Raw genomic sequence first — 14348 nt, 5'->3', positions numbered from 1 at the left:
GAGATGGAAGGCAGTATACTGCATAGTGGAGATGAAAACCTTAATATTAGACTAGATTACCTGGACCTCAGCAGAAGTTCAAATCCCATGCCTGCATTATACATACTTTGTATATGGGCATCCAACTGAAATTATTAACATGCAATTTATGTATGCTTTTTGGGGAAGTGTTATATTTTAATTTGAAAGATTGTGTAGAAATTCTAGATACACTTTAAAAAAACACTCATAATTCCACCATCTTGAGATAACTAGTGTTTATTTTTGCAATTAGAGTTCAGTATTTTATATAGTATAGACATAGTGTAAATACTATTTTGTATTCTGCTCCTTTCACTTAAAATCATATAATCTAGTTACTTCTTATTCAATTCATGGTATACTTTTATATCTTTTCTCTCTTAGACACAGAGTTTGTAAAAAATAATTAAAAATTTCATAGAATCTGACTGTTCATATTCTGTATGAAGGATAAATTAATCTCCAGATTTAAGTAGAAAAATGATGGTTTAAACAGTAATTTAATCAACAATTATGTTTTTGACCCAGTGTTGACTGAAGTGTTTATATTTTGATTAATTTCGAAAAGTGGCAAAAAATTATTTTGTTCCTTAAAGATATTTCTGCTGTGTTTAGAGCCAAAATACTCATTATGATCTCACATTTTGAAGCTTGGTAGGAAATATAAGTGTTGTTAAGGAAATATAAAAGAAAACCAAGTGGTGAAAAGCAAAGATAGATCTTTTGTGTTATGGAAAATTAACTCGCTATTTCTGTTGGTACTATTATGTCAAATTAGTTATCTCACATGTGACATTCATTAAAAGGCATTTCTCTTGGTTAATCCTTGGATGCTCCTGTGTGGCAGCTTTGTCCTTGATCTGGTTCCAAAGAAGAGACTGAACACTTGCCCGAATTTAAGCCTTCGGCACGCAAAGTTAGAGCCAGGGCTCATGATCCCTGTTTCTGTCTAATGTATTAGGCCATATAACCCTGCTTTCATTCACATTAAATCTTACTCTATTGAAAACAGTGAAAAGAGTAAGACTGGAAAACTACATAAACATGCCTGTTTGATTCAGGATTTGTCTCAGATGCGGGAAGCATGTCTGCCACTGAGGCCCATGTTCTGGGGTATGTGGGCATTCCCTGGCAGGAGTGAGACATGCAACCCAGGGACTGTGAGGAGACAATTTTGCCAGAGAGGACAGTTTGCTGACTTCCACAGCTCTCCTCTGGAAAAAGAGAGGAGGAAACCAAGTCTCAAAGCAAATAGCTTACGTATGGTCAGAATTATGACATGGGAAACAACCACCACGTTCCCCTCCCCTCCCGCCCCGGGTGTCTTTTATATCCAGAGTGGTGGTTGTAGAATTAATCATCCAAACTGGGACACTTGTGAGAGTAAAAGGGGGGTGCTATTAATAATGACTCAAGGACAACAGGCATAAACTGGGATTGTCCCTGGCAAACCAAGACATATGGTTCACTCTATTTATAGCATGTCCTGACCTCCTTCATTACCTCGAGGATATTAGAGGTGATGATGTCAGGCAGGCAACTGAGTCGCCCAGAGTAGCAAAGTAGTCCCTAACTGGACACTACTGTTCTGTCAAGTGTCTTCTTCATCTACCCAAAGTCAGGGGAAAGAAGCTTGTCTTCGGCGCGCATACTCACTGCTTTGCTCAGAAATGTTTCCTTAGGCAAATGAAAGCACACAGAAGCACCAGAGTTATTAAGCCTCCTTGCCTTGTACAACGTTGCCTCTTGGGCAGCAGTGATTTACCAAGTCCTGGACTTTTGACTGTCGTTTTGAATGAAGTAGTCAAGAAACCTTTCCTCAGGGGCATCCTTTCCTGTGAAAGATAGATAAAGAATGGTCTGGCTCTGCAGGACTGGTCTGGAGTGCCATTTCCAGAGGGAGGGCTGGGCTTCAAAGGAGACTAATGACAAGTGAAAGAGAGGCCAGTGATCCTTATCCACGATTTCCCTCCCCCAACCTTCTCCTCCTCCTCCCCTCATTTGATCGTGGTCACAGTGCTGCCTGACATCTGCTGAACGCATTTGGCTCATTTCTCCCTTTCACACTTTCAAAAATAGATCCTCCTCCCTCCCAAGATGTTGTTTACACGAGGGGCTTCATAACGGATTCTAACGGAAGACACTGAAAAGGTAACTTGTCAGAGGGGGAAGAGGGTGGCTGCTGGGGGTAGGGTGCAAGTGGGAATTAAGTATGCTCAAGAAAGCGGGGCTTACAGTCCTAGAAGTGAAAGCAGTGAGGTCTTCCAGTGGGAAATACTATTGGAAACCAGAGCTGCAAGACAAATACGTCCATAGAGTTCAGGGTAGTCTGATAGCCTAGAGAAGGGCTCTTCAAGGATTACTGGGCATATGAATCACCTGGGATCATGTTACAGCGCAGACTCAGATTCAGTAAGTCTAGGGCAAGACCTGGGAATTGTACGTCTAACGTGCTCCCATGTGATGCCCAGGCTGTTGACACTTGGTACATGCTTTGAATGGTGAGGCTTTAGAGGATATAGGACAGAGGTCAGAAGAACTATGTTCTTGTCCTGGCTGTTGTTGCTCTTCAGGCCAGTTAGTCATGAATCTCTTATGTACCTTGTATCTAAGATTGAGCTAGTAAGAATTTCCCTATTATATATCACACAGGTGCTTTTGGAAACTACGGTTAAGCAACATGCATTTCAAAAAGAAAAACAAAAATCACTGAGACAGCAGAAAGATGCAAGACTTCATATATAAAACATTTTTAGAGGAAAAATGTTTACGATGGCAGATGGATCACTGAACATGCAGTGCAAACTGAAGTCTTAGTAATGAAATATAGTCCAAATGTGTCCACTTTAAGAGCTAAATGCACATTTAAAGAGATCAACTTCTGAGTTTTAAAAACAGAAGTTGGAAATGATTACTTAAATTACAAAAGATCACTTCCCAAAGGATTTATTAGGTCTCTCTTTAAAAGTTTAATTTCCCCTAGGAAAGCTCATATTGAATTTTATTAGATGGAAGCACGTATACCTCTGTTGTTCTTGCACTGACAACAGAACAAACCCAAGAGATGGTCTCCAACCTTCACACATCACAAACAAACTCAAAAAACCTCAAGGTCTATAGCCTTTGGAAAAATCTGAGAATCCCTAGGAACTCAGAAACAGACTTCTTGGGCTGACAGATCTGTCTTTGGGGTGAATTTTTCCATAGCTTGGTATCATTTGTCCGGAAGGAGCAAATAGAAAACAAAGACTTGAAAACCAAGTCAGGTATTATCTACCCCCACCCTCAGCTCTCATTAACTGTTTTGTGATTGGTGGGATCTGCATTCTGGGTGGCTAGAAAGCAGAAGGGGGGGATGTTTGTAAGTTTCCTGGCTTCCATACCATGCATAGTATTTTCCATACTTCCTTTGGTGTTTGACAGCCATTTTAACATATTATTCCTCAGGACAACCTCTTAAGGTAGGTTGAAATTATCAAAAATGATTTGTCCCCCAGTGAAAACAGAACTCTAACCCTGCTGGTCGTTAGCATTCTGCTGTCTATGGCTGAGCTCCATCTGTTAGGAATCTCCAAATAAGGAGATGGAAAAATTTCAAGCTTACTTAAATGTGTCAGCTCTCTGCAAGTTCCAGAGCAGATTTGCTGAATCAACAGATGGGATACAAGTATTTCTTTTTCATCTCTGAGTCTTCCATGCCTTTTATTCATCAGTGTGATTTCTTGGTCACGGACACAAAGAACTTTACATTCTTTAAAACCAAATAGAAATGTTGCTTTGGCCAAATGTTATAAGCCCAGTCTTAGTCCTTATCTCATGTCTCCATCCTGTTAGAGGAATAGGCAGAAGGTAAGATCAATGGGCAAGATCTCTAGGTGTCAGTAAGCAAGCTCTTTGTGCTATCATGTGCTTAATAAATTGATTAGTTTTAACCTCATCTTTTTAGCCCAGGAAGCTTAATCCTGTTTAGGAAGACCATGGTCTGAATGCCCCCCCCCCCCCCAACTTTGGTTGAAAACAGCTTGTTAACCTCATTGGTTTCTGTCTTGTGAGAAAACATTTCAGAGTTCTCTTTATTTTCCTAACACAGAGCTTCAAAAGTTTTGATGACATGGAAAACAGGTGGTCATGAACAATCTTTCAGATTGGCAGCCACTCAAGGCTTTCTTGCATCTGTTGTTACTTTTGGAAGTGGGTCCTCTCCATCATATTTCTACGGCCTTTTAAAAGCATGACTAAGCTGCTTTTAGATTAATTTTGTCTTTTCTGACAGTAACATGTCTTGCTTGGCACTGGTATGTCAAAGGACTGGTCCCTACTTGCCTAAATGGAGCTTTTAATTTAGGTTGAGAGACTAGACTCATGTCAAACTACTGGAAGGAAAACAGAGTCATTTTCTTTAGTATATGCACAAAATATAACTGAGGTCTCTGCCTATAGATTTATGTATTCTAAGCATTTATTTAGAGGCTGTGAATTAAGACAGTCTCTGTTTTTTCATCTTACTTCTTATGGCTATGCAATGCTGAAATGTTAGACCAATTTTTGAAACTTTATAACTTTTCTAAACATTTACCAAGTGAAAATCTTATCATTTATCAAGCATCTAGTATATTGCAAAACTCATTCATTAATAGCAACTGCTTTCTTATTCTGATAACCTTCTAACTTGAGAGACCTAAAGGCATTGTCATGGTCTCAAAACACAGTGGTGTCTTTATAAAAGAACCACAGTCCAATGAGACAAGAGTGCTGTTCTCAACTCTGCAAACACAGCCTGCTGTTTAAGGAGAGATATCTCAGTGAAAATCTAGTCTCCCAGGCAAAATACAACTCTTAATTTCACTAATTTGGGTTTCAGATGGGAAGTGGATCAACATTCATCTCATTTGGAATATTAACATTTGGCCTGCATTAGAGAGAGTCTCAATATTTCCAAGAAATGTGTTACCATACTAAGTCTTCTGACTAGAAAACCAGATGACACTAGTAAATTATGAAGTTTACAGCAAACTGGTTGTATAATAGACAAAATTGAAATCACAAGTACAGTAGACATTTCTAGAAAACAGTAACAGCATCTTTAGCAAACTAATCCCCCACCGTTCTAACTCCCTTTGTCAACTAAGGAAAAGGGACCACACCCTTGATTATCAAAAGGAAGAGACTCTCTATTAAAAGAGACTTTCCTTGTCCAGAATCTCAAAGGATGTCTCAGGAAATTGAGTCAAATACTTAAAAGCACAATATTCCATGTTTGCCATATTTCCAGTTTGCCATCAGAGAACTTTTTCTCTTTTTGCTCCCTCATGAAATTTTAGCTTTCTGTTTTCAGAAGCCATTCAGTTTTATTCTCAGTATTTAACAAAAAAACCCAGATAACTCAAAATCCCAACTTATCTCCTATCCATTTAAACTGGTACCAGGTATCATCTTTATGACTTAATTCTCTCACAGAAATCTGGCTTAGAAAGGCTGATTTGGTTGATTTCATAATCTACAACTTAGGTTCATTTCCCAAATCCAGTTGTCTCTTTTCTAGATACTTAGATTTTGTTTGTTTGTTTGTTTGAAACCTTAGACTTCAGTATATCCTAGACATTTCTCAGTTATGTGATTTATGGATTTGCATTTCTTTCTGATAGGGTCTTGAATGGAAGCATGTAATTCATATAGAACTTAAATGATAATATGTGTATGGATTTTGAAATTAATTGAAACTTCTTGGTATATTATAACAACAACAACAGCAACAAAACTTGTCCCATTTTAACAGGTTGTTCTGATTATTTTTTTTCACTCCTAATTAAAACCTACTGAATTGAGACTGTTTTTCAACTGTTGTCTTTTGGTAGATAGTGGTTGAAGTAATAGTCTATTCTGTAAATCTATCCTGCACCAATATTTATTCATTTTTTTGTTACTGTTAAAAGCTATTTGTGGTGGGTTAAGAATATACAATCATCAGCCCCTGCTTTTGTTATGTCCCTTCTGATTTTTCTCATTCTAATAAGATAGCACAATTAATGGGAAGGACTGGTTCCTTAAAATAAAAGTCTGTTGGTAAAATACTTTTAGAAATCATTGCTCACAGCAGGGTGCCAGAGATCACTGATACTGAGCAGTAATCAGTTTAATCATACAGTACCTAGGTATTTCTCAGTTACTTACCTATTCACTAAATGCTTTCTTGAATGCCAAATATGTGCTAGATATGGTGTTAGCTCTGCCTGGAGGCACAGTGGTGAACAACGCAGATGAGGTGTCTCATCTCTGGAACTTATAGTCGAGGAATTAAAATTAGTGCTAAAAGGAAAAGTACAGGGTGCTATAGATGAACCTAACTTTGTCTAGACAGTTAAGATCAGGTACCCAGAAAGAAGTAAGAGTTGGAAAATTTTCATTTTCAAAAATAAAAGAGTGTAGTATTATTTTGGAACCCTTCCGAGTCTTCCTCCTGCAGTAGGACACCCATACAAACACACACACACAGTGTTATAAGGGTCTTAAATTAAGGATGTATATTTCTAGTAAGATATAATTATAATTTTTAACCCAGCTTTCCTGGGTTAATTGCTAGTAACTGAACTGAAACAGGCTATTGTGAGTCTTGACTATAATTCTTGACTTGAAGTCTTGACTGCATGGTGTCCCAAATAAGTATTAATGATATAGTTTCTCTATTTGTAGAGTAGCTTTAGTTTTTTTCTCTTTCTGGTCCGACACTTGATCCCAGAACCACAAACTCCTGTGTGGCTGACAAAATTGCACAGGAATGCAGGCACCAGAAGAGCACATGTCATTCCATTTATAAGTCTATCTCATTCCAGCCCTCAGTTGAAAGGTATTTTGCTAATCTTAGAAACTAGAAATATGTTCATTTAATTAAAATGAGTTGTTCCTTTATATCTATTTAGTATCAAGTAATAGATACCTTGCATCCTAGTCTAAGAAATCTTTACTTTTCCTTTTAAAGAAATTCTTGGATGTAATTAACAGAAAGCCACCAATTACAAATTTCTGCCCAGTGGTATTCCTAGGTCTTAATTACAGTCTCTGACTTTGGGTTTTTCTCTGCAATAAGAACAGTCAGAAACTATTACCTCTGAGGTCAAGAATACAGAAACTGGATCATTTGCTAGTTTATATAGGATATTTAAACATTTCCAAAATAATGGATGCGGCATGCAGTGTAAGCTGCTCAAGGACTTTTGAGTAAAAGTTATAAAATCAAGGGCAATAAGGATGGAAACTTCTTGATTCTGCAATACTTGGTACCATCAACCAGTGGATCAAGAAAGCCAGAGAAGTCATATTAGGTTGTTTAACTGGTTCTTCAAGGAAACTATTTAATATGGTATTCAGTGATTATCTAAAATGTGTTAAAATGTGTTAGAATTCAAGTCAGCTACCTAGAGTGAGGAAGGCAAAATGCCCTTTAGTTTCTTTTTCCAAATGCCTCCTTCTCTTCCTCCTTGCTCCCAGAAACTAGTGATGTAGGCAGGACAAGATTAAATACTGGTTTAATTGGTTAGCTGATGAAACACCTGCTATCCAACATAAGCAGCTTTCTTCTCTCACCCCAGAAATAAATCATTACTCACTGTATCCAACACAGAAAATACTTTCCCCCTCACCTTGTTCCACTCTCCACTGCTTTCCCCTGCCCTTCAAAACACTTGCCACTAAGGACCTTCAGCACACTAAGGGCCTTAGACTGATGGAAGCCTGGGGCTGTAAGGGACCTCAGAGGTCACGTAGTCCAACCTGCCTGCCCCCATCCTAAGCGCTGCACCCATCTGGGGCACAGACTTGCAACTTCATGAAACTAATGCCTGTTATTCTCCCTGCTCTCTCCTTTGTCCTTACAGCGCCATGGCTACTTATTCTGCCACATGTGCCAACAATAACCCTGCACAGGGCATCAACATGGCCAACAGCATTGCCAACCTGAGACTGAAGGCCAAGGAATATAGTTTACAGAGGAACCAGGTGCCAACAGTCAACTGAGGAAAAAAATAATTAAACAGGCCTAAGAAGAAGTCAAAAACCATAAGACACCTATCCTGCTCTGTCATTTCTACATCTGCTGGGAAAAAAAAAAAAATAAAAACAAACAAAAAAAACCAGAACTAAACTATTGGGACCATGGCAGAGAAAAGCAGGAGAGGAGCAAAATGAAAATTAGTTAGCAAATGTTCCTCCTCCCTCTGGGATACCACCACCACTTGTTTCTGTGTGTGTTAATTTTGTTTTTCCTTCTATTCATATGCTTTGCTTAATATACTCTGAGCTTCTTCAGTTAAGTTCAGCCCACCCACCCCCATGATTGTATGGGTTTTAAAAGAATCGACAGCAGCCAAAGAAACCATATATGTATATAATATTCAGAATAATTGCCTGTAGTCTCCTCATTGACCTGTTTGAACCTCAGTGCCTTACCCCATCCTTCTTCCCAGTTCTCTGGATAGAAGCTCTAGGAACTTCTGAAAAGCCAAAGTCTTTCTGAAGAATTTGTGCCAGACATAATTCCCTTGCTCACTGTCTCCATCTCTGTTGGTTATGGTAAGGTTACTCCTTCAGCTACTATGGGGAAAAAAAAAAAGCAATTGTATACAACATCTGGTCACTGGCCTATCTAATCCAATGTGATTGGCTATGTCTGGCTAATTCTAAGCTCTAAGCTCTAGATTTAAGCTCTAAGCAATAGAGGATAATATCACCTCACTACTACCCCTCACCCCTATCCAAGCAGTCATCTTAAGTTAAAGATATTTGTTGTTTCTTGAGTAATTTGCTAACATAGGCTTATCTGATAGAAGACATATTTTTCACTTGAGAGAGGAAGAGACATTTCTCTAGGAAAACAAACACTTAAGTTGTGAAAGGCATGGCCTACATCTCTTTGGTGCCTTAAGGGTAGTCAGATGCACACTTATATATATACTGTATATATTTATATATTATATATATATATATATATATAAAATATTCTTGCAAGCTTGAGTTTGCAGTTTCTCAAACACTACCAAGAGCAAATTTCACACCATCACCAGTGTCCTTATTTCTACCGTGGTAAGACTTTTAATTAGGGATCTTGTTTCCTTTCTTTCTCTACACAAAATTCTCACTATGGCCACAGAGCAATTGATAAAGCAGCTGTCTGAGAACAGTTATAACTTTCACATTAGCATTTTAAATAAATTAGAAACAATTGAGGCTATGAAAATGTCCTAAAGTTTGGCACCTGAACTCTGGTGAAATGCTGATGCATACTAAACTATCATGAGAATTAGACATAGCAGAGGAAAAGCCATTTAGTTATCTGTCCTTTTTCCACTCAACAGGAATACGAAAGATACATGATTCAGTGAAATACTTAAAGGTGTATCTAAATTCTAAGAATTTGAAAGGCAATTGTTGGCTATTTGTATCTTCTAATCTATTGAAATAAAGTTTAGTATCTAGGGCTGGGAGCCAGGACTGACTGATCTTTTGTTTCTTTCTCTTTTGTTTCCACCCATGCTTTTGAAACTTGTCAGGTAGACACGACCAAACCACATTATCATGCTGTGCCTTGGTTTACCTTTTTTTTGTAAAATGGGTCTAACAGTACTTACCTACCTCACAGGGGTGTTGTGAGGCTCTAATCATTTGCTCCTTTATCCTTTCCTGTATCCTCTGTATGTCCAGCACTTTGTAGCCATGGGAGGGAAGGGACTATGAAAGTATACTATGTTAACAGAAGGCTATGGTACCCAGAAGCCTTGTTTTCCAGCAAGGAGATGCTACCTTGCTGTAAATACTCATAACCGTGCATTTGGAAATGACAAATAGGTTTATATTTGCAGACCTCTCAAAAATCACATCATTTGACCAAAAAATAACTTGAGACACACAGAACAGACATCTCTTTGACTTATATTTTCATCTTGACCAACTTGAATTTATAATAATTTTTTAAATTAGTTGAAAAGCTTTAGATTGATTTTAGCCAAATATGCCAACTCTGAGTAACAGGCAAGGATTTGGGACTTAAGCTCCACTTTCAGGACACATTTGTGATTTTCCCTGGCATATCAGATTGAACTAATGGTGGTATTTTCAGTCAAACAGTCATCAATTTGAAAATGTATTTCCAATGTTGATTCTAAACTTTTTTTTTTAATAAGAAGGAAGCCCCTCATATGCATATTGCTTTCATCAACTGATTTCCTCTTTTAACATACTATTAAATCATTTCTTACTGAATGGTTTATGTAGGCTGGCTGAACAATACACATTACTGCTTCCTATTCTTCAACTAATTCTCTTGTCCCACTAGCTGCTGAAGATTATCAAGTTTTCATCCTAACAGATTAAAACATTCTTTGTGAAAAGAGTGCAGTCCAAGAAACTAGTGAACCTTTGGAGTTTGGGGAGAACAACTAAAAAAAGATTTGCGGTGTATAGTGCAGGGAATAGACATCATAGGTGAAAAGATTTTGCTAAAAATGGGGGGAATCTTAGAAGAGGGAGTAAAGAGATAGAGGATCATGTGAAACAAAGTCATTTGAAACTTTCGTCCTGACATTCATTTTGAATGGTGAAGAGAAAAGCCTGAACCCCCATAACCCCAGTGCTGGATGAAATTAGGCAGTGCCTGGGCAAGTGCTTGCTGTCCAGGAATATCATAGAGTAATCAATACTGTCAGTCATAGGAGCTTTTATTGCTAGTGAATCAAAACCACAAGCATCGACTATGTAAGGATCTGATGGAGAAATATACACAGGGTACCAGCACTCAGTTTTGTTCATTCATTATTGATTTTTAAAAAATAGAAGTTTCATATGTGATTTGGAAGAACAGCATTCTGGCTCCTAAACCAGGTGTGAGAGGGCCTCAGGGCCACGAAGTTCAAAGGCATATCCCTGTTCTTCATCATCTATACCCAGATAACAGATGAATACATGCCAACCGTCTGTGTTCCCAGTCCCAAACAAGACACTGATTTGTAGAGTACTTGGCAGGTTAAATCAAGCTGGAAGAGGTGACTGGATAAAAAAGGGAATGACATTTAGGGTATAAAGATCTCATAAGAAATGTAATATGTAAATTATATCTTGCTTTATGATGTAAAATATACATTGTTTGCGCTAGAATAGAAGTGATTCCTTTTCAATAAAAAGAAAGAAGGATACGACTATGCTGAGTCTGATGGTTCTTTTCCCTTTGAAATTTAAAAACAGATCTGCTAAGATCTAAGACTGCATTCAGAAAAAAAGTGAAGGTAAGAGGAATTTCTGAACAAGAGAACTTCTTAGAGTATAGTAATATTTTCTAAATATTTTGTTTGTTTCTCACAGACAAAGACAACAGTGGGAGAAAGTGGGGGCATTTTTTAGTAGAATGGGTAAGTGTAGAGTGAACCTTTAAGGAGAGTTTTGCTATTTCTCACCCACCCCTTTAGTATCCACAATAATGTATATCATTAGACAAAACAGATGAAGGACAGCCTTTTCTTTTAGAAAAAAAAAGTAACAAAGTAGAATTTCTTAAGCACCTATTGTTAAAGTATTGAGTGTGTAGTAAGTGGGGGAGGGGGTGGTAGAAAAATGAAATAGGAAAATGAGTTATTTTTGATACAAATTAAAGTAAATCTGATTTAAATGGCAACTATAGCATGAACAAGTTTACGCAATAGAAAGTGAAGCTGCTCAGTCGTATCTGACTCTTTGCGACCCCATGGACTGTAGCCTACCAGGCTTCTCCATCCATAGGATTTTCCAGGCAAGAGTACTGGAGTAGGTTGCCATTTCCTTCTCCACAGGATCTTCCCAACCCAGAGATCAAACCCAGGTCTACAGCATTGCAGGCAGACGCTTTACCCTCTGAGCCACCAGGGAAGCCTGTAGTTCAAGACAATAAATGTGTCCAAGAAATAAAGCAGATGGGAGTTCAGAAAAGGAAGCAAGAAAACACTGGGCTGGAATGGGAGAGAGTTTCACGGAGGAACTGGGACTTGAGTTTCATCAGCAAGGATCTGGGCAGGAGAAGGGGAGGTGATGGATTTCAGGTGGGGAGTGGTACAGAATAAAGGATAAAGGGAGGGATACAAGAATGAGGAATTTGTGTTTCAGGACCATGGCAAGATGGGCCTAGAAGGGATGAAGAGCTTATTTTGAAGCAGAGTAGAGGAAAACACTGAAATTGAAGTTGATTCTTCATCTTGCAATGTATTATGTGTCAAAGGAGTATGGATTTTTCCTCAGGCCATTGAGATTCATTGAAAGTTAGCAGGATTGTTGTGGTAAAAGGATGAAGATGAACTAGAGCAGAACAGAAACTGGAAGCAGAACAGAGAGAAGAGAAACAGAATACAAAGGATTCATAGGAAACAGCTTGCAAGGAAAAAAATCAATAGAACTTTATGATGGGAGAAAGAGACTGGAGTCAAAGTAACCCTGATTTGAAACCTGGGCACGAGGGGGATGAATCACTGACAAAAATCAACAAAAACAGGAGCGGGCCAATAACTGGAGAAGATAATCACAGAGAAGAGGGCCAATATATCTTTCTCCTTAACAGGAGAAAGTCTAAGGACTTTCCTTCCAGTTCAGTGGTTAAGGCTCCATGCTTTCACTGGGGGCGAGGGGGGTGGGGTGGGGGGGGCGGGGCACGAGTTTGAACCCTAGTTAGGGAGCTAAGATGCCACATGTGACATGGCATGGCCAAAAATAGAAAAACCTGAAATGTAAGTGTTCAGTAAGTGAAAAAGTAGGGCTTAGAACTGAGGTTAATGGTGGAGACAGAAATTTGGGATTCATCTTTAAGGAAGTGACACCTTATACAGTATGAATAATTCTTCAAGAAGAGAGAGTATCATTGTTACTCGAATAATTATTTCCGTAAGTGCGTTTTGGAAGTAGTTAGCCCAGGGAAAAAGACAGGACTTTGAAAAACACTTCCGATTAGGAAGAGAGCTACTGAAAGCAATTTACAAGGAGCTTTTTAAGAAATAGAGGAGAGCTTAGCTTCTTTGTTATCTCAGATTTAAGAAAAGAGAAGTTTTTAAAATGAAGGGAACCACCTTTCTCTAATAATTAACGATGTTGAACATCTTTTCATGTGCCTCTTGGCCATCCGTGTGTCTTCTTTGGAGAAATGTCTTCTGCCTATTTTTTGACTGGATTGTTTATTTTGGTCCTGTTAAGCACCATGAGCTGTTTGTAAATTTTGAAGATATCACACAACACCAATCAGAACAGCCATCATCACAAAAAAAAAAAAATCCACAAACAATAAATGCTGGAGAGAGTGTAGAGAGAAGGGAACTCTCCTACACTGTTGGTGGGAATGTAAATTGGAGAACAGTATTGAGGTTCCTTAAAAAAATTAAAAATAGAGCTACCGTATAACTCTGTAATCCCACAGCTGGGCATATATCCAGAGAAAAACATGATCTGAAGGGATACATGCACCCAAATGTTCAAGCAATAATTACAATGGCTAAGACATGGAAGCAACCTAAGTGTCCGTTGACAGAGTAATGGATAAAGAAGATGTGGTACGTATATACAGTGTAATATTAGCCATTAAAAAGAATGACATAACGCCATTTGCAGCAACATGGACGGACCTAGAGATTGTCATACTAAGTAAATAAGTCAGAGATAGAAGGAGAAATATTGTATGACATCCCTTATATGTGGAACCTAAAAAGCAATGATACAAATGAACTTACTTACAAAGCAGAAAGCAACTCACAGACTTAGAGAACAAATTTATGGTCGGGGGAGGGGGGTGGGAACAGGGGGAAGGAATAGTTAGGGAGTTTGGGATGGACGTGTACACACTGCTATATTTAAAATGGATAACCAGCAGGGACCTACTATACAGCATTTGAAACTCTGCTCAATATTATGTAGCAGCCTGGAGAGGAGGGGAATTTGGGTGAGAATGGACACATACATATGTATGACTGAGTCCCTTCGCTGTTCGCCTGAAACTATCACAACATTATTAATTGGCTATACCCCAACACAAAATAAAAAGTTTTAAAAAATAAATGAAAATAAGGGAATGCTCAATACACTCAAATGCTGTAGGGCACAGCAGCTAATAGGAGATAGAGAAAAGGCCATTGGATTTGTGATTTTCTAGAGTACAGAGTTACTTGAATGCTGGAAGAAGGTACATTTTGGCAAGTTATGGTAAGAATAAGTGCTTGATAAAAATGGAAGCAGTGGTTATATACCAGAGTCCTCCAAACCACAGGCCTTGGACTGGTATAGGTCCATGACCTGTTAGGAACAAGATGTCATAGCAGGAGGTGAGCGGCAGGTGA

The 14348-nt window shown here is 38.4% G+C and overlaps 1 protein-coding gene across 2 annotated transcripts in view; it reads left to right on the top strand.

Moving 5' to 3' along the window:
* The window catches only part of PRRX1 (paired related homeobox 1), a 78005-nt gene extending 66801 nt beyond the window's left edge, over positions 1–11204 (top strand). The window contains exons 4-5 of one of the 2 annotated variants that reach the window (XM_020874139.2): positions 2101–2172; positions 7893–8077. In XM_020874139.2, coding sequence (XP_020729798.1) covers positions 2101–2155 — 55 coding nt within the window. In that variant the 3' untranslated portion in view covers positions 2156–2172; positions 7893–8077. Of the gene's footprint in view, positions 1–2100; positions 2173–7892 lie in introns of both variants that reach the window. The other variant, XM_020874138.2, reaches the window with a different exon arrangement.
* Positions 11205–14348: the final 3144 nt, after the last annotated feature.

The sequence above is a fragment of the Odocoileus virginianus genome, chromosome 11 (assembly GCF_023699985.2).
Source record: "Odocoileus virginianus isolate 20LAN1187 ecotype Illinois chromosome 11, Ovbor_1.2, whole genome shotgun sequence".
Taxonomy (NCBI): Eukaryota; Metazoa; Chordata; class Mammalia; order Artiodactyla; family Cervidae; genus Odocoileus; species Odocoileus virginianus.
This window is presented reverse-complemented; position numbering and strand designations above follow the sequence as displayed.